Here is a 23,895-nt window from a genome sequence, read left to right as displayed (position 1 = left end):
GCCCCATTCATTTCATTACCTGCTTTTGACGGCTGGTGGCTCCGTTTCGTCCTGGTGTCCCCAGGGGCAGCGCCATATCAGATCATCTTCCCTTTTTTTTTTTATCTTGGTTTATCCTCACCGTCTACTCATTGACTCATAACAGTCAACGTCAGTCATGTCTTCTTCTGTGTACAATGGAGGGAAGAAGGAATCGTTGTCGGATACAGGTCCCCATCGAGTCTTTTGCTTAGTGCGTCTTCGGACCTACTACTAGAGTGGCTCACTTGTGCTTTTCGGACAGTTCCTTGATGAGCGTTGGCAGCAGCAAATTTGCTGCTATTTTTTCTTCTTGCCTAGTTATTGAAGCTCCTTACTATATTCGTTGTTGTCTCTGCTGCTGCTGCCGCCATGATATTGTGACGCTGTGCGTGTGTGGACCCATGCTTCTGCAGCATCAGCTCCTGAAGCACCTACAAAGCTCCGTTGGCGGATACCGTTGTTGTTGTTACTGCTGCTGGTTGTGCCTGCGCCGACGCTAGACCTGCCAGATCTGCTATGGCCGTGCTATCCCGCTGCTACTTCTGTCGACCGTAGAGCGTGGCCCGTTGCTCGTAGACGCAGTATGACTACTGCGATGGCCGTCTATTGCCAGCGGCATCCTGTCGTAGCTGTTGTCGCTCGTTGACGCTTAAACCAGGCGTCGTTGTCTGCGGTCTCACTGCATGGGGTGACTTTGCTTAGAGTGGAGAGGGTCTTCGTACGAGGGACTACTCGGCCGGCGAAGCGGCCGCACTGGTAGCAGCAGCAGTCGCTGTTGGGTCTCTACTTTGGGTAGAGCGGCAGTCGGTCGCGCAGGGGTGCACCTGGTTCATTCCCTATAGTCGCTTGATTCACTCAGTTCTATTCTTCATTCCTGTCTGTAGTCCGACACTGATTCTCGGCGCGCGTTCTGTTTGAATCGTTGCGAGCTCGACGCCACGGCCTTCTGCGTGCGGTGCGCGATTTACTAATGCTGGTAAACGGCAGAAAGGAATTGGCGCTGCGGTAGCTACTCATGCAGTACCAAATTGGGAAGTGCAGGATGTCATAGCCGTTATGCTAGCATGGGGAATGATCTAGTAGGTTAGTACGGAACTGAGTTACGGGGAAGTATGGCGCAGTTGGCAGTGTGACGGCGTCGTGCACGCACGAAGGTACGGACCCAAGTCTGTACAACTCTGTACAGAGCATCCTTTTGTGCATAACTATATATGTATCTAGTGGTGTGGACAAAATTTGTGGTGGTAGAGCCAGTGCCTCGTACGAGACGGTCTACAGTTTGTGAAAGTATAATTAATTGCATAATAAAGACCAGTACTTGAGTTGTGTCATCGATCGTCCTGCTAGAGTAGAGCGAGAAGGGCTGCACTTATGACGGTGCACAGTTACACTGCCTGTGAAACATACGGTGAATTAGTAAGAGCACGAAGACAGTGAGCAGATAGTAGCCTCAATCAAGGACGTAGTAATTAATCGCTAAGGGTATACCCATACTCAATGTGTATGCCTAACAGTAGTTGAGTTGAGAAGGCGAGTGTGAGCACGTGACATAAGCTGCAAGGAAAAGTGGGTCGATAAAATACAAGCTGGATAAGTGCACGCTACTTTGTACCGCGCTGGAGTTCGGCGGGGAAACAACGTTACTAGTAAACATGAACGTCAACCGTGGACCGCGGAAAGTACTTTTGCCCATCGAGGCCGTTCGAAGTCCCAAGTGTTTCAAGGTGCTATTTTGATCCTCAGAAGTTGAATACATTTAAATAGACATGCAATTTATGTTTATTATAGGTAGAGATTGTTTTATTTTGAAAAGTATTTCTGACGGCTCAATATACAGTAGTTGTTAGGTGCCCTGTCTTCCTCTTTAAAGGTTTAAGGCTTTCTCCTTATGCGGCCAATTGTCAATTGCCAAAAAAAAATATAGGTATTCTATTCTTATGCAACGCGTTCGAAAGCACAAGCTATACTAAAATGTTTTAGACGTCTTTTTATCATTCGTTACATTAGTTAAGCATGACTTTTCAAGACACGGAAAAACAAACTCACGATATGTACGCCTAATATAAGTTTAATGGTAACATAAAACACTTTGCTTCGGCTTTTTCTTCGTTTTCGTGCTCCTTTCCTTCTTTTGAGCAGCTGCTTACTCATCAGCAGGCATCGCCTGGTCAAAATGCTAGCGAGTCATTGTAATTGAGTATCTGCCCAGTGAAGATAGGCTACTTCCCAAAGTAGCCGGCGACTAGAAGCAAAGAGAGGACCCAAGTCACTGCTTTTTTTGAACGCTAAACGACACAGAATTGTTGGGCTGAAGCTTGCTATTATGTTCCCCGCACTTTTACCGCCGTCCACTTTTCCTTAGCGTTTGTGCCTTTGTAAGCAGGTACTAGAACGGTTAGCTACAGAGTATCCTCAAGTAGCATGAAAAATTAAAGCAACCCAAGGCCAGCATCCAACCATCACCGGGCAACTACTTCAACGGGAAACGACCGGCAAAAGAGGCCAAAATTTGGCTTTTAGGGACCACAGGTGTTTTGTGCTGGCGTGTACACGATCAGTTAGTAGATTTTATGTATGTATATCTCATTTGATGTATCACACGGCAAAAAAGACCAGCATTGGTAGATAGGAATAACCGTCATTTTCTCGTTGTGTGTGGCCTAGCAGAGATTTACGAGATCTAGATTCTAGTCTTATCCAAACGGAACATTAACATTATTACGATTATTCTACCTAGTAAATTGCTTATTGATTCTGTACTTTTATTTTTCTGATACGATTGCTATATTTGTTAATGCTTCGTACGATTACGGATGTTTATAGGTCTTGTGCCTGGACCCATATATAAATCCCACTTCGATGACAGTAGAACCCACAATGTTAACAACAACAACGACCGTTACTCTGCTGCCACCTAGAGCTGGCGGTAAAAATCAATGCAGTATGATGCATTCACGCGAGGGCGATAGATGAGATCTTACTGCGACAGAAGTTTAAATGTATACGTACGGGCGAATAGGTTTGACTGTACTAGAAATCCGGGCATTTGCGGCATATTCAATGCAGAGGTGACGTATTGACTCTAAAAAAATGGGAAAAGAATACAGAAGAATGCTGTATTCGCTGGGCTACGGAGAATTATGACCGTGTCCGCACTAAAACGGGAGATACAGATATAAAATTAGTCATACGTACGTATTCCAGACTTATTGATAACAAAAAACAAAGCAAGTTCTTGTATTCTGGCTGATCTTGTGTTGTTATAAGTACGCAAAAAAAAGTGATGGACCTTTCTTGTGTAACCAGATTTAGCTGCAGCACTACCAGCTCCAGTGTCTCCTACTCTAAACAGTGTCTCCAAACAACCATTTCGGGTCTTTATGCCATTTACTTGCTTATATAGCGTTAGACTATATACTCCGTGGGAGAGCCCCTTCTCGCAGTTTTCCACATGTCTATACCGACCTATCCTGCAAGTTTGACAACAGAAAGCAGAGCTTTAACTCGTCTATCACGTCACTCTTTTTCTACTCGTTGTGGTCTCGCTGGGCTCCGATTCCTAAACCAGGTAGAGGTTCGCACATCTGTTTCTACTTCTGCCTTAGGCCTTCTCTGCTGATGCCATTGGATGTAGCAGCATCGACAGTGACAGTCATAGAAATGCATTTTACAGATGACGCATAGCGGTGCCCCCAAGTGGGAAAAACTTGAGAATATCCCGCTAGCCACTGCGTAATATGACAATAGCCGAAGGTCGTGTTGGTGGCGTCAAGCGCGAAAGAAACCTCTAGTGTATTATTATTATTGTTATAGGAATTAACGCTGAGGCGTGGGATTGGGAACTATAAAGCTGTATGGGCGGATATCATTGGTTTCGTTCAAATTACAGCAGTAGCCATTTAACCAAAATATTCGTATCTGTTTTTAATTCAAAAGTGCTACAGAAGGACGTGCTTTACGCGTAGCGTGTAGTTGAATGTATCCCATATCAGTGGAAGAGTCTCATTCTAAGGTGCTTCCTTGTTTTTTGTACCCATGTTTCTCTAATGCCCAGAGTTTTTTTGCAGAAACGACTACGCTAAAACAGTTTGCCAGACAGCCGTGGAAAGACCAATGGTTAGCATATAAACCTTCAAGGTATTCACGGTTACTGTTAGAAAAATTCTTGTTTTCGATAAGCAACACCATCAGATGGAGGTTCAACTTTGTATTACAGATGTCGCGCTGAATTCAGTTATGTCACTAGTTGTCGGAAAGCTGTTCTCAATACCAAAAAATGGCATTTACACACTGATGCCTGGAAGAAAATATGGCAATGATGACACGACAATCCGCGTAGCAATGGCATTTTAATGTTTTGAAAAAAGAACATCGTAATACATTACCCTAGATCAACTTGCGTCGCCTAGCGCCACACCACGTTGACCATAAAAGATTTCTATTTACAATCCGGCGCCTGTCTGACCCGGTGCTATCGCCAGCTCAGACTCTCTCCCTCATCAATGCCCATCTACCTCTATAAATTAGTTCGCCATTTGGAACGGTTGCTGGCTCGTCGAACCCCATTTTCCTTTGAACCTTTTTTACATTGGGACCGGAAAAGCAGCGTTGACAGGCTGTGTTTAGGCATCCTTGTTGCTTGCTGTTCATTACTGCGCCAAATAAGCCATGGGAGGCGTCCACCGCAGGACGTTCGACCCAACGACGATTGACCGTTCTCTTCCCTCTTCGGTTCGAGCAAAGAAGAGAATTCGATACTCATTCACTCACCAAAGGATGGAGAAACTTTGCGTGCGCGTAGGGTGCCGCTCTTCTTTCTCAAAGCATCCGGCACCTGCCGAATGCTGTCGTACATGTTTAGGAATCGCCATGGGCTCTCCTGTCGGATGTCCCGACGTCGTGGATTTTCGCTTGTTTTATTGAGTTCCACAGCGAGAGAGGAACGCGATACATGGAGTTCTTGGGAATGTATATACACACAAAAACACATGCACATATATATACAATATGTGACGAAGAACATATCGAAAGTATACGTAAACTCGTAGAGTAGACAGCATTAATTGAACATTTTCTGTGGTGAAATTTTCGGCTCTGGACGGTAACCTGAGAGTGATCAGTACAGATTGCACTTGAATCATGTAGATCGATTCCGACTATGGGACAACTCAATGTTGCCTACCGTTGCTTTAGCTTCGATGATTTTGAACGCCTGAAGGTTGTTTGTTGTTAGAAAGAGAACGTGTAACTCTTTCTTTTTCGAAATAAAGCCGTCTTAGTGCTTGAGTCTCCTATGACGAATGTTGTTGAACATAGTTTGTAAAGGTCTTCGTAGACACAGTAAATCGATTTTTTTGTGTAAATAGGCTGTATCGAGAGTTCGAATAACGAGAAACAACGGTTGGCTTTATAAAAGGCTCGGCCATATCCGAAGCTGACTGTAGAAGTTTCCTTTTTCCTTGCAGGCACTCAATTGCTACTATGATATTTTCGCTCATTTAATAATTAAGAATATACTTAAAAGCATAGAGACGCGACATAAAAGAAATGATTGGATGCTAACATTCGTCGAATAGAACAAAAAAATAGAGCTCCATAGAATTTCCATTTCACCATTGGAGATAAAAAACAACAGAAGCTCATTAGCGAAATCTTCGAAGGCCAACGAAAGAACCGTTGGAAAAGTGTTTCAACGGCAAAAAATACAGCTGGAACGGCGCGCGCCGACGACGAGGAACCCGGCTGTATTAATAAATTTCGTTCCAATCGAAGTAGCAAATAAATAAGTACGTTCAATGACAGCTAGGGATATCCATCGCTAAAGGGAAATTGCATTTAGGCGTTGTTCTTCGATGCTCTATTCTTCAACAGGAGATACATGTATATACATTATAAAAATGACACCGTAATCGCACCTTACTGAACGTTCCATAGCATCTCTATAAACGTATAGCTGTTCCGATGCGTATAATGACTAAGTACGACCCTGGCGAGCTTAGATATTGCTATCGAAATAATTCGCTCTTGGTCCACGATAGCGCAACGTGCTTCCGATTATAGTTTAATAATTATTAGGGTTTTGCTTTTATATTGATTAAAATAATTTCTCCCGCTTGGAGATGCTAAAAAATCGGAACTAGCTACTTTTTCATTATCTTTCTGGAATTTTCTCAGATTAGAGAATTCCGTATCTATTCTCGACTCCCGTTCCGATTTCTCCATTATCCCTGACTCTACCAGTCCATGCTCTACCCTTCTAAAGGTTGTCCATTGTTGGACACTTGAGTTAAAAATAATAAGTTTGCTGAACGGCCTGCGGCGCCTCTACCGTAACCCACCGATCATTGCCTACCTCACAAACGCTACAGCTGATGGAGTAGAACAAACTGTTGGGATTCAAGTGTTATTGCCAAAGCAAGCAAAATTGAAGTAACGCGAAATCGATATATATATATATATAGTTCTGTAGGCTTATTGATAATGGCTCTAGTCGACGAACTTGCGCCTCCGTAGTATTTGGCTGCATTCAACTATTAACGCTGCTTCTCTCGTTTTTGTGGGGCGTTCACGCAAACAAATTAGTAAGTTTGCAAGTTACTGCGGAGGAACCTTCCTGAGCACAGTAGGAGAAAGCAGAGAATCGGCTGGATAGTGAGAGTCTTCCTTTGATTTTCAGTGACTGTCATCGGTTTCGTAAATTATATTGATCGACGTGTGTTTGCTCGCCCTAGCAGCTATTACTATACTAAGTGAATACTATAATGCGTTGATATAACGACGAGTGAATGAGAGTCAGATTTTGTAGCTTCGGTGACTGATTGATAGCTATACGAGTCTGATCCAACGATGCTCCTTTTCCTAAGATAAACCTAGCCATTCCGCAACGTTCCGAAGAAACGGATTAGCATAGTGTATTGGTACAGGTGTACCTACTATTTTCTGTTGCTGATTATGCTATTTTCTGCTGGCCCGTCGCTATTCCTCGACTCTATGTTATTGAACAAATGTGATTAACGGCTTCAGAGTAGGATATATATATAGAAGCTATTTACCGTCTCTAGGCCATGCGTTCGTGCGCAATCAACCAAGTTCCGGACAACGAGGGGACGTCGTCCTGTGCGGATACGACCTTTCGATAACAGCCATCAAACAGCTACAGAAGCAACCGTGTCGACGTCATTCAGTGACCGTCTTTATGATTTTGCCAGCCGGTGCTTCTTAGGCGATTTACGCACATCGCTATGTACACACACGCCAATCGATTGGCAAACATGAAGGGTAGAAAGATAAAAGGTATCGAGAGATGAGTGGTGGAAAAGCCATCTTTACCAAGCGAACGACTAAGATCTCAACGAAAGTCAGGACGACGGTAAGACTGGCGCAATCAGCCAATGTAAACGACCGAACGGGCAAACGACCGTTCTATATGGTGCACTATATTTATAGAGGTTGTACGACTGTTTTCGTCACTCTTTGTTGCTGCATTTCTGCTCCACGTCAACTTGATCAGTCATTCCTGTGATTGGCTTTTGCTTCTGCTTTCTAAAGCCATTGCAGATCTGACGCTTTTAGACTAGATGACGGCATCGATCGTTGTCGGGATGGCGTCAGTCAGCCAATAACAGCTGCACGTTGGCAATCTTGTTATCGAACAATCGACATTATTTTAATGGCCACCAGTTTGCAGGTGGATTTGCAAAGCAGATTTTAATGTCAGTTTAAGCAAGGTGTAAATGGCTGCATATATATTGTGTCTATATATTTGCTACAATGTGTGTCAATGCGAGATCTTATTGCTGTGAGGGGGAGGCAACTCGGATTGTTGCTTTTTCGCATTGTTACGTGAAAACCTGGGGGGCGAAGCGAAATTTAGCCTGAACATATTTAAAATGATGCGCCATCTTTGGTTGTATAGGGACGATCTTCTTCTTTCGCTGGTACAATCAAGAGTTCAAAGAATAATTGTACATAGAAGTATCCACTTGGGGTGGCAGTAAAAGTTCTGTAACAATTGAACGTAGGGGTCCCGTATCGTCGTACATATTATAGGGTCCCTTATTTGAGAGGCAATGAATTCTGGCCAACTCCAACAAACTATGTATATTACTATATGTATTGTTGCATCGCGTTTTTGCCGATTAAAGCCCGTCGTGTTCATGTGGGTACACTCTTCCTACACGCATTGCCACATAATAGACCATGGAGATGCAGTTTCCGCATGTCTTAATGTTAATTAAATAGTCGTACTGTACTTTCGAAACGTGATGCATCCAAGCCACTGGGTGATCACTAGCCAACACAAAAGGTCTGTAGTGTCTGCACGGCGACATCGTCTAACGATAACTTTTATTACTTGTATATGTATTATGTTGATTAACGGTCAAAGCGGTACCTACAATCATCCATGTAAGGCACAGAACTACTAAATGTGGCCATGTTCACTTATAATAATTAAGTTACAAACATATAATCTAGCCACGAAGCTATCATTTGGACATCTCTATTTGTCAACAAGAATCTCGCCCCGTTTTCGCTTTCCGCTTCTCCCTTCAATTTTTTTTGTCTTCCTATGAAATGGAAAAACAAAGACGGTGTCCAAAGTCACCATGACCATTCAGCATAGACTAACCAACGGCCGTTCACTCATTAACTGCGATCCGCGATCGCATCCTGTGGCTAACACTTCCCGTCGCAATTGTTCTAGCGGCCATTGTTGCTGGTGGCTTCGTGATCCCTAGGTCGCAGTTGGCCTACCCGCGTCGCGCGATTAGCCTTAATGGTGAGCTACGGTCGACAACACGTCTCGCATATAGGTTACCCACTAATTAATTTAACTATTCGACCCATCTCACTATTACTGGCAGATGCTGATTGGCAGTATTTTTATTCGAACTTAATAGTTGTTAGCGCAATTGGTACTTTTGACAACGGCGTCCCGGCTTAGTCAATATTTAGGTTTGAATGTTGAAGAAAACTAGGTTGATGCCCAATCCCTTAACATCTCAGCAAACGTTACAAGCGCCGCCCTGCTAAAGGAGTATGACTATCAAAAAAGTACATTTTCTGATTATCTTCCAACAGGAACAACATGTCCTTACATTGATTTGGCGGTGATTTTTTTTACGAAGATTATAAATGAGCGTTGACTCTATTTAAATTCACTTTCATACTTATTATAGACAGTGATTCGAAAAATAATAGGGTAATTATCCGTCGTAATCGCTGCTCACATGAATAATTGCCTCTAAAGCTCTGGAGAAGAAAAATGTTCCGACCACATAACACAGTGCTCACATTTACGACGCAGAGTAGTCTCTAACAGCAGTGGTTTTCGGGATTATATATGTATGTTTTAAAACAGTAATGGCTTTCGATGTAACAACGGGTCGAATCATTTCTATCAAAAAGCTATTGAAGCCCAGTAGATGAACGCTGCCACGTACAGTAGAAGACAATATCGTAGCAATATTAAACAGCCTGCGGGCCTTCAGTTAAACAAGGAGGAGTAGTCGAAAATTTCCATGGGTTTTTTTCTGGATCGAATCGGTTAATTTATTTATCATCTGTTCGCCATGATGGAAAACGCACTTACTTATTTCGAAATATTATAATTATCTTGCTTGTTTATGATGTTGTTGCTATCCGAATGCTATCGTGGGAAGATTATTAACAATGAATACTTTCTCATTACTGGACTAGACTGGTCCGATTCTATTTGTTATAAAAAGGCAAGAAAATTACAAAAAAATTTGTTCCTCTAACGAGCGCCTGGGTATTCAGCAAGGCCATACTGCCCTAGTAGATTCCTTGAAAAAATGTTTTTGGCCGCGGAAGAAAAGATCGTTGTAAGGTATTAACCCTAACAATACAGGTTTACTTTCAGGTTATTTGAACAGTAGCTACAAACCACACACTACCGCTGTGCTCCTGGCTTTAGCTCAATAACACTACCAAAAGCCATTTTCATTTCTCAATGCTAATTAACATTGGAGAGAACCAACGTTACGAATACACTAAATGTTCCATTACTGGATATAGTCGATTGCTTCCGTCTCTTGATCTACCTAGCTTGCAACATTTTTTTCTGTGAGTTTTACATTGACAGAAGTCAAAATGTAGAAAAAATCCTCTCACAATAAAAGCAAATAGAAGTAATAAGTAAATACACAAGCAAAAATAAAACGAGGTGCTTCTACCGGCAATCGTCCCCAGCGCACATCGTGAAATCGTTCAATAAGTCCACTTGAACGAGACTCCGTTCTGTTAGTGTTGTCGATGGAGGCAGAAACGTACTGATGAAATCGCGCGACCCAGCATGGCTGTCGGATCCACGTGAGGCCCTTAAGTGCGGCCTTGTTGACACCAACCAGGCTGGGAGAAGTTTGAGAAGTACCTGAAACTCTTCAACGCCAATTTTACCTTGTGACTACCGCGGCCTGCGGATAAAGTATCAATGTACCCTTCACCCATGGGCTGGCATGCTAGTCAGAACCGACTTTAACCGAAGCTGCTGAAATCAAGAAGCTCAAGCGATTACCACGTTGGTAGAGCCTTCTTCGCGTCGGAGAGGATAAGTTAGCTGGATTCTTATCGACTCATTGACAGTCGTAGTTTTACTTTTACAATTTCAGAGATTTGTGCGGAGGGTATGCTTTAGTTAAAAAATTGAAGATCTTTTTTTCAATGGATTATTTTATTTCAAGGCTGGAGCCTGTGCTGGCTAAAATGCACGCTTCCAGTTATAAAAGTGTTCTCTTGCATTTTATTTTCTGCTGTGTATTTGTAAGTTACCGACGAATGCTGATTATTATTAGATAGAGCAGAAATCTAAGCCGTTCAATCACTGTCTGTTAGCGACAAACTTTCTCCATGAGCAGCGTGGTCATTTTTCTCATATTTTTACGGACGTTGCCGTCATGACGCGCTAACGTCTAGAATGAGTTATCAGTGAACGTTTAATGAAAAATATACGCTCAGATACTAAACGCGCGCCAGAATCACTTTGATTACCATTAACGTTAGCTTCAGCAGAGTGGAAGGCACTATAGGCTGCTAATTGCCAAACGTACGAGCGAAGGAACCCCTTGGCTAGCTTCTATGGTCGTGTTCCTGTCTGTATCGATGATATCATAATCGCCTCCCGTCTCGATGCACCTCATGGTGATTTCGTTGTTACGTTTAAAACAACGATGGTTATGATGACGATCTCCTAACGCTAAAATATCACTTGCTTGACCAGACGGTTGGACAAGAGGTGAACTCGTTTCAGAATCTCTTTGGCTGCCCTCTCCTCCTAGTTTTACGCTTCATCGAAATTGTTGTGAAGCAATTTCTGCATCGCTGAAGCGTTTGTGATAACGCACCTCATAGCATAGTCTCTATGATAAGTTGGTTGTTTCGGCCCCAGCTGGTGTTGTTGCTATAGACGTAGCTTTTTAGCCAGCAGGCTGAATTGGAGACAACGATAGATCCCTAATGGATCCGAAAGCCTGACGGTCGTCGATGCGAGCTCTGTTTTGTTGACTGTTGCCATAGATTTGTCGGATAGCTGGCACCTAGACTCCTGGCAGGGTCTAATGGTTTAATTTGATGATTTCGTTGACTGATCAGACTAATTTGTCAGCTTTTCATTATATGTATGTAAATAAATGTATAAAAGATGGAGATTGACACTGCAGAAATTATCTATACTTCCCAATAGTAAGATGGAATGAATAAAAGTATGTCGGTGATTCCTATGCAGGCAAAGAACTGCCGTCTACTACCTCCCTGTACTAGGAGCATGGTAAATCTCACCGTTCATTAAATGCGTATAATAATAATTCTACGGATCAAAAGAAAATAAAGTGCATGGTATGCTACAAATATAGAGACGAATCTACCTACATGTACCTAATCATTACATAGCTGACCCAAATATCAATGTCGTCCTTCCGCTCAGGCCTATTCTGCGACAAATACGCCATTCACCTAACCGGCTCTAATTACCTCTAATTTTTAAGTCGCGTCTTAGCAAGGCAATTTTTCCCAATTCCATTAGCTTTGGGAGTTGATTATTTATTTACTCAGCCTATTCTCGGTTCTTCTTATGTTTTCAGAGGGCGAATGCTACACTTTGTCTTTATTTATTTAGGACATTGACACGTCAGTCACTAATAGTCACGTTTCGAGGCATCGTGCAGCTAGCAAAGGACTGGCTCAGCGAAGAGGACGTATTCCTGTCTTCCTTTTAGACGACGTGCGTCACCAACGTCGCGCGCGGCATTCTGAGCGTTTGTAGCGTCCACGAAATGTCGTAACATGAGTGTTTCTCGTGCTAGCCATGTCCTAAGACGGTAACAATGGCTACCCAGCGATCTGGCAAATCTGCATAGACTTTTCCATTTCTATTCTCCCTTACATTCCCCTTTCATTAGAGTCGCCTTGTCGGATTTCCGTACGATGCAGCCGTAGCGTTCGTAATGGTACAGTCTTATGCCACTGGAAGGATTAGGAAGGGTTGAAGAAAATGGCAAAGGGGACTTATTTCGCACGGTTCTGACGCCGCTGCGTCACTTGCGGCGTGTGCTAGAAGAAACAAACCAGGGACACTGCGGGGGGGGGGGATGGTGACCAGCACAGAAATAACGTGAGAGCCAGTCATGAAAATACCATCAGCTTAGTCAAACAGGCAACAGGTGCGGTTCAGATGGCAACGTAGTGGAAGCCATATGAAATCGTTGTTTATGTTACAGCAGAAATGCAGAGTGAACAGCAGGGGGAATGGGATAACGAGGTGACTAAGTGTTGGCGCCCGCGTCGCTCGAGCGTCAATGAAGTTCTCTGCTTGCAAGAAAAAACTAGTTATATGTAAAGACCTTGGACAGCGTGTCTGTGACGGTATGCTAGTAGTTGAAATAAAAATAGACAATTATCTATTGGCACTGGATTTTTACGGCTGGCAATTCAATACATGTCATTTGCTTGTGCCTAAATTGTATGTACGGCTGATTAGCTACGCATACGCTTACTTATACCGTTGTAAAGTTCTACATTACCATCATTATCATTTGTAAAAGAGATATTTAGTTATCACTTTGCGCCTTCAGATATGTTTATATTCCCCAAAATGGCTGTGACGGACTTTCATGTATTGTATCTTAAATCTTTACCAAAACGATACGTACGCGCTAGACGCAGCGTTTTGCTTTGTGTTGAGGAGTTTCAGACTTTACGTCTTGGCTCCAGTTCATCCTGTGCCATCTCGCTCCAACGATTTCCTGCCTCGCGTCCTTCTGACTCACACAAACAGAGCAGATCAGCCATCGAAATCCGTAACTGCCTGCACAGTGTGAAGCACCGCGAATTAACAAACGGCGGAGAAAATCGCCGTATTAAACCACTTTTCCTACTTCAATCACTATACATGATCGCAAACCTTGCTCGGCGATTGCCTTCACCACCATCTTTGCCCATAGAACAAAGATATGGTAACGGCCGAAGCAGAGGTACGTAATTTTGCGTTAGTTTATTGATGACAGCGTGACACTCGTTGATCGGGTAGCGGGCGAATATAATGGTGTCTAGCGAAAAACGTCCTGTCTGAAGCGTACAGCCTTCCTACTGGTTTACTGATAAGGACCATTAGTTACGCGGCAGCAGTAGTAGCAACAGTATTCAATAGTACTTGTCGAACAGGTACACGGTTATTATAATCATTAGTAACGGGTCAAATTAAAGTATCTATATCATCAAGCTTTGCGACCTAAACGAAACGCATCAACTGGCGCTCCACCGCTGAAATACAGAAAAAAAAAAAAATAATATATATATATATATATATATATATATATATAGATAACTAACTAGGAATAGCCATAATAGGATCAATACTTGTGGACTTGGCCTGTCATACTGGACATCATTCATATTCAGTGTAACAGAACAAAAAAAAGAAACGAAGTGAAAGTATTACAAACGTCTTTCACTGTCGAGACATTCATATGTAACTCATGCTCACGTAATCAACTGGTAATTGCCTAAATATATAGCCATTCAGTCCAAGATAGTTCTTCGTTTGTGTGTCGTACAAGATTAGATAAATACTAAGATGTGCCTTGCAATTCAGGTCTTTACTTTCCTTTATGCAAAACATACACTAGCACAATTTAAATGGCGGTTACAAACAGATTACGTGTGAACAGAATGTTTCTAATAGATTTCGTCACCGCGTACACGGGGTATCGATTGTTGTCCTGTATCATAGAACAGTTCTGCGTTTATCTCCCATTTTGAATACGATGTTGGCAAATGCAAGCGGTTTGACGCCATGGAAACCCCTGCCGATTCCTAGTCAGGTGCTAAACCAACAGATGACTAGATACGACCAGTCGAAATCAAATGTCTTACTCTTGATGCGAGTAGTTGATTTCGATCTTCTTAAATCATCCGAAGATGGAGGAACAATTTATTCGCACAAGGGCGCATTAATGCGCCCGCTGAAGTCGCATCAACTTCATTGATAATAATAATAATAATAAAAGTTATGGGTGGGGGGTAGACTATATGAATGTTGGTTGTTATCAGCTGTGAAACTGAAGGTATCTACCAACAATACAGAGAATATGGCGCCAAGCACGTCATTAACATGTAAAGATAATCCTTTGGTAGCACAGATATACATAATAAAATTTGCGCCGAGCTCGTGTCTGTGACAATCAAAAACATAAATAACAAGTTATAGATAATCAAATCTGCCGCTGTCGCGTGCGTGAAGTTCGCTTTATCAAGTACTGCTATCTGGCACTAATGAAAGTGTTGAAACTCTGTTAGTCTAAATTGTGTCTTTTGTTTTTTGTATAACGCGTACGATGAAATAACTAGATCAGGCTTACTGCTTCACGCTTCACTGAGGTGCTGTTAATTTGCTTTCCACCAGAAGCTCACACGCCCAAACATCACTTAGAGACTAATATGTTTGACGCTTACCTTAAAATCTTCTGCTTACGTAGATGCTGCAGTTCGAAAGTTCCGTCATATCAAATTTACTTGCCGTCCATATTGGTGTCGAGACCAGTGACGTTTCTACGTGCGTAACAAATACAGAGAAGCGTAATAGCACCCTTGCGTGTCATGTGTAACAAAATCACACAAGATCAAAAAACAGTAAATGCATCATGTTTGAGGATGATTCTTTCCCCGTTTGATTTTCCTTGCTCTGTCAGAAGCTGCACTATACGATACGTGCCGTCATTGATGGCGATTACGATGCCTCCCTAACCGACGATTGGCTTTCTAGCGTAAGCAGTTCAACAGAGTCAGTTGAAAAGCGTTGTTGTACATGGCCTAGGTACTGTGAAACATACTCAGAGTGACAGAGTTTCAACTCCGGTTCGATGCCCTGATCGCCTAGCAGAACAGTGCCAAGGGCTGAGTATTGTAGGAGGCCTCAGTGCCACCATCGTCCACACGTATATCTAGACGGATATATTGATATGGAGACGACCCTCGTGTAAGCTCCTTTCGCTCTTCTCTAATGTGTGGGTTCGTCTTTGATTGATGTGATCGAGCGGTAGCTATCTACAGTGGGACCCTTCTTTTAGCCGCGTTAATTTGTTTGCCTTTCCTTTTTGGCCGTTTTCATCTTTTTCCTCTTCTAAAGCTTCTTCGGCAATCATTCAGTTATGTCGTCATCTACAGTTTCTACTATCATTTTTTGGTAACATTACCCTTCTCTCAAGAGGCAGATGCTACGTGATATGCGCGCCTAAAGGCTTTATCCCGTTACTGCGTTTTCATTCTGTCGAGATCAAAACAGACATAAAGTGGAACTGAATAGTAATTCGCTATATGGTCGCTCACGTACACACTGCAATGGACGCCGTTTATCTTATTGATTGTCTGTGACTTACTTGATGGTTACTGCGGTAGATATTTGCTGCGGCAATGGCCCGACCTCGCCACTGCCATTTTCTCTGATTAACGCTTTTCTTGTCAGATTGGATACCGGACGTAAGCCGAGCAGACTAACCTTCAGTGTCCTTTTATAAAATATTTCCGTAACAAGACTTCAATTTCATGTACAAGCGAACCGAGAGACGTGCCATGTAGAGATCCTGACTCTCCTGCCTTAAGAAGAAGAAAACGGAGATGAAAATGAACAACTGCCGAAGCTGTTGGCGTTATACAATGGTTTGCAGTATTGGTCGTGATGAGTGATACTGTATGGATCACACGTGAGATGCATACACTGCAAATGCATTAAAGAACGATGCACGCCAATAAGAAGTAAGCGGCGACATGATTGAGAAACAAGCTAATCTCGTGCTGAGCTTCCGTGCAGTATGTCAACCCGATGTAAGAAATTGGAGCAATTCGTGTAACCCCAATGTTATGACGAATCACAAAAATCGTTATTTTACTATTTATCGTTGCTGATCCACCGGTAACAATAGCAACGTGTAATGGCTATCGTCGACACATTAGCCGTTCCTGGTCGGTTAATGGTGTTAGTATTGATTTAATCTAATTAAGGCTGATTCTCCTTCGGTAAGTTTTACGTTTTTTTGCGCTGTGATCTTAATTCATCAACTTGTCATGCCATTTCGTCACCTAAAAAAGTTCCGTCAGGGATAAGAGGCGGAACTTAACTAACATGAAAACAAGCTGATTGGTTCCTGTAGCCGGAATTGATTGTTGTATTTTTTTGTCAGTAACATAGCTGTTTTGATTCACCTAGATTTACTTCATACGGATGAGCTTTGTTATTCGTTAAGCTCTTGAATTTCGCATTTAACTGTTATGTTTTTAAAACTTTTTAGACGTCTATCGTACGTGGGCTAAAGGGATGGACAAATGGGACTTAAAACAACCCGTTAGCAGATATCTTGCGTATGGCATATTGGGCAGTAATTTTACTTTTTCTTCTGTTTTTTTTTTGTCGTCAAAAACAATTTTGGCTTTTAGTCTAGATCAACGTGTAAAGGCGTTTCAAAAAGGAACCATGTATATTTTCGAGTTGATTTGATCTGCACAATTCTAGTTTACAAGTCTATTACATTCATTCAAACACAGTTGTTTGTTTGTTTGTCCCACATCGGATAGAAGGGAGGAGCCTGTGTGAGGAGCGACAGTCATATCTGCATCTATCGCGCACCTGCATCCTGTTGAAGCGGCAAAGTTACTGAAACTCGACGTGCAGAATAGATCTGGCCTACTATAGGTGCCGCTACGTCCAAAACGTCAGCATGGCGGCCAGGTGCAAGCTTCTCTGCTGGTTTACATACGCAATTAACTTGACCGACTCAATAGGGGAAATATCCAAAGTATTATCAGAGATGGAACGTACGCGCTATATGCGGAATAATCACTTTGAGAGGATTCACCGACGGCATCGAATACTACGGCACATACGCATACAATATAGGTTGTACTACTACTGCAAAATAGATGTACACACAAACAGATACGTTAAATATGTAGTCCTCGAATATGATCTGTGCTACCTGTCGTATAAAGCACAGAGATCGTGTGGGCGCCCGTCCTTGTGCTGCGTAAGCTTCTAGCTAGCTTCGCCGAAAAATCACAATACGTACGTTGACCACATAGCAAGTGCACGCGTACCTAAACGCTTCGTAGCGGAACAGCATTCGAAAGACTGTGACGCCTTTTTAGTGTATTTTCAAAAAATGATCTACTACAGGGAATTTTTTCATTCGATTTGGTAATTTTCAGTAAAGAACCACTAATAGTGCTCCTCCTTGGGTTTTTTTTTCTGAATACATCTTATTTTGCTTTTGTTCCCGGCTGATTGCAGGTGATGGTAAAGGTTTACGCCCGCGTTCTTTGCTCGGACATTGAGTACAAGACGCTATGTATAGATGGGACTACTTCAGCTCAGCAGGTGATAATGATCTTACTGCAAAAATTCAAAATGAAGCATCGTGATCCCAATCTATATTACCTCACCATGGAAGTCTGGATGCGTAGTACAGGTACGAAGTTATCATAGAAATGCACTAAACACGTCGCTTTTAAAGCAAGTTGATGCAAGCAATAAAAGGTTGAACTGGTCACACGTTAGTTATATCGATCGCATTAATAATTATTACATAAAAAATTAAACAAAGATAAATTATAAAGAACTTCATATATAGTTTAGTAAATAATACAGCGAACTGTATCGATTGAAAGGCTAGATATGCGCGAACTTTGTCGGAATTATAGGCCATGATTAGGGTGGCCTTTATTCAGACCTGGTAGTGGAATCATATATATATATAGTCGACAGCTTAGATTTATTAGGTACGTCTAGGTATAATGTTCTAGTTAGCTAGCCATTATCACTAGATATGTGTGTCTTTCCTGTTTAGATCGTATTTTTCATATCATCAACTAACACATTGCTTTTCCATAGGAATCCCTATCCGGACAATTATGGTCCTAGACGATGAGGCTCGTCCCGCTGAGTTACAAGCGTGCCACCCTAAAGGAGAGTCAAAATTTCTACTTCAGACTCGTCGCGGAGGGTTAATCAGGGTTTACGATAGCTGTCTTATGGCCGGGGTATGTTTATGAATTTGTACAAGAAGTATATTTATGTAGCGACATATATGAGCACATAATGGGCGTGAATCTGTCCCCGAATCAGCATGCATTTATAATTTTTATTTATAAGTAATTTTTAACCACATTGAGAATATTATATATCGAACTGCTGCGTAAACCGTGCGGCTGAATTAGAATAGGCTTTCAGTTCACCTAAGCCTACACCTGTCTAGAACGGCTTCAGAATCATATATTTTTTTTATAAGTATTTTTGATCACGTCCTCCAAAGCAGATCAGTTTTCGTACATTGATAAAATTCATCATTTCAAACCAATCACACAACGAATACTTTGTTTAAGCTACGGTATCATATGTCGGTAGCACCAGAACAGGGCTTCTGTTACCTAATCGTTGTTCTCTATACATAGAGTAATGGTACGATTGTGCATGCAAAATTTATAATTTTTCGAAAATATGCTAGTTAGTTGTAGTAATGAATTATCGTTGGATTCCTCATTTCATGTAACTGTGCGCCGGTTGTAACTTGTAGTCGCTCTACAAGTCTCTACTTGTGTCAGAGAAGACGACGGCCGAGCAGGTGGTCCAGCTTGTCCTACACTGTTACAACTCGCTTGAGAGACCATCAAAGTTTGCCCTGTATCTCGTGTCACACACGTCCAGCTGTGCGTGCCTGTTTCTTCCTTTCTGTGCAATACATATAAACAGCGTCTTTTCACAGCCATTTGCGTAGTCATTTCTTCGTGTTTTTCCATTACGTTCGAACCAAAAATTTGTTTTCGCAGGACTCGTAAGATTCTCCTCGACAATCATAATGGACTAAAACAGGCTTGATTATTATTATTATTATTGCTTGCAGTGAAGAATTTTAAATTTACCAATAAAATTCAATATTATCATTGTTATTATATCCTCATAAGCTGTTGCTTCCGGAACTAGCAATATAATTTTGACATCTCTAACCTGTAATGCGTGCTCTAAATGCGATTTGTAGATGAACGTATGGTGTACCCTCAAGAGGTCCCATTGAAGCTCCAGCAGGACTGGCCTTCATCCCAGAGACTCGCGTTCCACCTTCGTCGCGCGCAGACAACCACGTCCTGTCCCTCCACATGGAGTACCGGATCAACCGGGTCCAATTCATCGGCGTCCAGGTACTGTGGGTTATGCGAAGCATTCTCCAGACAGCATATTGCTTAGCTACACTAATTTTCCTGCATCTAACTCTACTGCTGCCGTGACCAATTACGAAAGAATTTCTAATTTCCATTTCGTAAATTTGACATACTTACTAAGGAAGGAATTTGATACATAATAGTAATATTAAGACTCATCATCATAAGCATATTACAAAGTTCCGCGAAGCTTCAAACCGTAGTTTGAATTTTTTTGAATAGTTTGGATCAAATATAACACCCTACGTTAGTCTGTACTCATCATCATATTTATTATTACAATTCAATATTCATACGCGTCCACTTCCGTATGACTGTATCTGGCTATGGTTGGTTTATTCAAAGGATTAACTTTCGTTCTCTGCACGTGTATATCCGTAGCACGCTGTCATCTGAGTCCGTATCCAGTATTCAGTCGGTATTTCATTCACGCCCGACAACAACGGCAGCTGCATTGTCCCATAACACGCCCCACACAACCCTCGGTGTCCACAGCGTTCATCCCCTCACTCGGCCAACGATTCATACATCTTTGAGCCATCAGCAGAATGAACCCCTTCGTCGTCAGCAGGTTTCTCCGCCTTCTCTTCCTTTGCTTCTGTCCCCGCCACTGCACAAGCATCATCAGGGCCTTCAGCCATCGTCACAAGAGCTATACATTCATCGACTGCGCACGTCGAGGTCATCGGTCGAACTATCCTCGGCCGGATCATCAAGTTCGGCCTCTTCGGCCACATCGGCATCACCTGGATCGTCGCCAGCGCCCACTGCAGTGTTTCTAGGTAGCGGGGGAACCGCTAACGCAGTCGGGGGCGGCCTTGTCGCTCCTGGTAAATCCCACTACAATTCGTACGAGAACTGTTTTTACATCTAGCAATACTGCCACCAATCCTACGGTGTGAGAAAGGCTGTCTGGATGATTCTTGCACAGACCTGGTGTTCTTGTTCCACAGACCCGAGTTTGACTGAGTGAGATGTGAACGCTACCGCATGAAAAATTCCAAAAGCGTTTTTGTTTTTTTTTCTTTATCGATAATGAGTTTTTTTGTTCAGGGGCAAGCGAAAGAGACGAAAAGCCGTACGCCTTCTTTTTGAAGTAATAGGCCAATACGACATCGTTTGGCTCATGTCTCATGACAACTATTTACGTTTCTTATGGTAGTGTTCGAGCAATTCTGCGGAAAGCAATATTTCGAAGTTGCAACCAACTGGAACGGGACAAAACACTTTTTCCCGAATAGTTCACTAGATGCACAACGCGAGAATGAGAGTTTGATGCCAATAGAGATAGCAGAGTATATTCAAAGAGAACGATGAATGACTGTACAATTGGAGTTGCATATATATGTATGAGGTAAATGGCGACAGAATCTTCGGCGAGTCGTTATACGTTAATGTTATATTGTTGTTACCGGCGCACGGAGTTATGTCGCTGTGAACGAGCGATGCTAGTCAAATGCTACCAAACAAACAAATATCCACTCAATTTTTAATCAACTAACGAAACACAAACATTTCATGGACAAAATGCTGATGAGACCTTTAAAGACGAAAATACAAGGTTGAATGTGCTAACGATTTCGCCTGCTCTACAAAGGACCGTGCGTAAATAAAAAAAGCCCCAGCGAGCGAAATCAGGAGGAGGGGAAACAAAAAAAAGTAAACCCAGTGTATGTACGAACATTTGTGTGGGGTCGATATGACCAAATATTAATCAATTTTGAATTTATTTACTAATTGTATTGGAAATATTAGGATGCAGATTATAGGCAAGGTGAAGCAAATCATGGACCAGCGTATTATTCAGGAAGGAATTAGCACACAAGTATATAACACAACACGACATAACGCTGGGGGCGTCTTCGATGCCTATAGAATCTATTTTTATTTTTGCATGTTTGTCATTTGTAAAAGAGTTTTTCTATTGTCAGTTTAGCCTTTTGCCTTTCAAACAAACGTTCTTGACCATTAATGTTAAAACAGTTACGGTCTATACTATGTTAGTTACTAGGCCCTTAGTGTGCCATTGATGATACATGAACAAGGGAACAGTGTACGGGCGTCAGACATTTGTGTAGTAGCTGAAATGGCGCTCATATTTTTCACAGCCTGAAGCATTATTTCTTCCTCGTGCTCCAACCTGGGCAGAAAACGTATCTAGGCTGACCAGTCATCTGATCCATGGTCTATATTTTCTTCCGCCTAGCATAATTAACTTAGATGTACCGGACGGCGTGTATGCCAAGATGTTCGTATTCGAATATGGAGCGACTTTCCACAGATACCCCACTTCCCCCATTGAACCACGCACCACTTCGTATCGATCGTGTACAACGGCTGTGCATGTGGCATCGAGCAGTATGGGGCCGGGATAAAGTAACGTGTTACCATCCGTGTACATGTGGGCACGTCGGAGCGCCACAGATAAACTCGAATCGAAAGGAACGAAAACAAAGAGCACTGAACCAAAATTCGGTGTTGTTAAACGTAAAATTGCGTATTTATTATTATTTACATCAAACGATCATTTAATGTTATGCATATACAACACAGAATGATTGTTCAGATACTAACAGGAGCAGCAGCAACAACAAAAACAAAAACCAAAGCAATAACTTAGCGAACTATAGTGTATCGTAAATTTATGCATGGCTAACGCAATACGCCAACAGATTCGAGGTGACTACCGAGCAGGTCGATAGGCCTATGTCAGAGTGGATTTATCGATGAAGGCAAATGACACAAGGTTAGCTAGGCAGACCGGAGTTAATAAACGAAGCTGTAAAGAGTTTAAGCGAAACAAGGCGAGGGGATGAAGCCACGCTGAAAACTAGGAAAGAGAAAGCCATGGAACAAAAGACGAAGTAATATAAACCGATCGTAGTAAACCGTTCGATTTCGCTGTAGATTATCGATTTCAAAAAAATCAATCGTCACTATAACAATTATTATTAATAATTAAATGTATTATTACTGTGTATAATATCTACAATGAGGACAGAAAAATAAAAGGTGTGTTACTCCGAACGAAAATTACTATATCGAGTATTTATTTAGCGTCCATAGAGACCTCATATAGCATATATTGTCAGTGGTCGAAGTCCTATCAGGACAACGATTTCAGTAAAGGGATGGAACGAAGACGGAAAACGAATGATGATACATACAGTACGTAATATTGAAGCAAATATCAACGAGATTACCTGAATTTTTTTTTTTTTTTTCAAATATTCCCTTTTGCAAGCTAAGTTCAAAGTTTCGACGAATTCTCGCAACAATTCAGAACTGGGAAAACATTATTCAACTTCTTATATAATTTCTATAACTTCTAAACTTTTAGCGCAATTAAGCCGATGAGACAAAATAAGAAAAAAAAGAACGCGTATTTCTTGCTGCTATCAAAACAAGCAGCTAAACTAAAGCAAGCGCTATTGAAATTTTTAACATTACATTAAAAATTATTAAAATATTAAATAATCGTTAACGGTTCGCACAACGTAAACGTATACAGTAAAATGCCACACTAAGAGATGTTTTGTCAATATACTTTAATTTACCGTATTCAGTGTCGCACAGTTTTCCCTTGAGACCTGTTCTGCGCTTTTGGTTTCGGTGATGACATTGCAGACCAACGAAGGCAGTTACCTTAAAAAACTACCTGACAGGAACATGATCAGGGATGTTGACATAACAGGGATGTATACTGTTGTGCTGTTTTGTCATAACAATTGCTAGTATATACAAAGGAAAAAATACGATGCATTTTTGAGTCAGAGTAACGACCGTTTGTGCAGTTCGCTGCTATGTCGAGAAGATAGTTCGCCGTGAAAAAAAAAAAGCCTACGAGCCAGAACAATGAAGCTGCGCTTAATCGATCCTAACATTCTCGCAGTTGAAGCGTATTGTAAATTTTTAAAAACGCGAAACAGAGACTCAGTGAGAAGCAACATTTGATTGAATTTTCTATCTCTACAGTGGGAGAATTAGCGTACGCTGATGAAGAAAAACATTGAATATTTGTTTGATATTGTTGGGTTTTTAGTATTATTACATAGGGCTAAAAGGGAAGAATACATGTTCCCAGTAGGTTAAAAAATGAGTTTAGAGTTAAACAGAGATAAAGTTTACGGTTAATCTGTTTTTCCTTAGGGTCTT

General features: G+C 41.8%; 1 protein-coding gene across 4 annotated transcripts in view; it reads left to right on the top strand.

The window, feature by feature from the left end:
- The window catches only part of rau (RA domain-containing protein rau), a 79,895-nt gene extending 57,118 nt beyond the window's left edge, over positions 1 to 22,777 (top strand). Inside the window, exons 1-7 of one of the 4 annotated variants that reach the window (XM_086967928.1) lie at positions 16,285 to 16,548; positions 17,104 to 17,425; positions 17,816 to 17,993; positions 18,416 to 18,564; positions 19,098 to 19,230; positions 19,560 to 19,719; positions 20,122 to 22,777. In XM_086967928.1, the coding sequence (XP_086824054.1) occupies positions 17,819 to 17,993; positions 18,416 to 18,564; positions 19,098 to 19,230; positions 19,560 to 19,719; positions 20,122 to 20,614 (1,110 nt within the window). In that variant the 5' untranslated portion in view covers positions 16,285 to 16,548; positions 17,104 to 17,425; positions 17,816 to 17,818 and the 3' untranslated portion in view covers positions 20,615 to 22,777. Of the gene's footprint in view, positions 1 to 16,284; positions 16,549 to 16,728; positions 17,426 to 17,446; positions 17,591 to 17,815; positions 17,994 to 18,415; positions 18,565 to 19,097; positions 19,231 to 19,559; positions 19,720 to 20,121 lie in introns of those variants that run through there. The other 3 variants (XM_022831575.2, XM_022831576.2, XM_022831573.2) reach the window with 3 other exon arrangements.
- The last annotated feature ends 1,118 nt before the right edge of the window (positions 22,778 to 23,895 follow it).

Source organism: Varroa jacobsoni, unplaced genomic scaffold (assembly GCF_002532875.2).
Source record: "Varroa jacobsoni isolate VJ856 unplaced genomic scaffold, vjacob_1.0 scaffold_340, whole genome shotgun sequence".
NCBI lineage: Eukaryota > Metazoa > Arthropoda > Arachnida > Mesostigmata > Varroidae > Varroa > Varroa jacobsoni.
The sequence above is the reverse complement of the archived record's forward strand: the minus strand, read 5'-3'. Positions and strand labels throughout refer to the sequence as shown.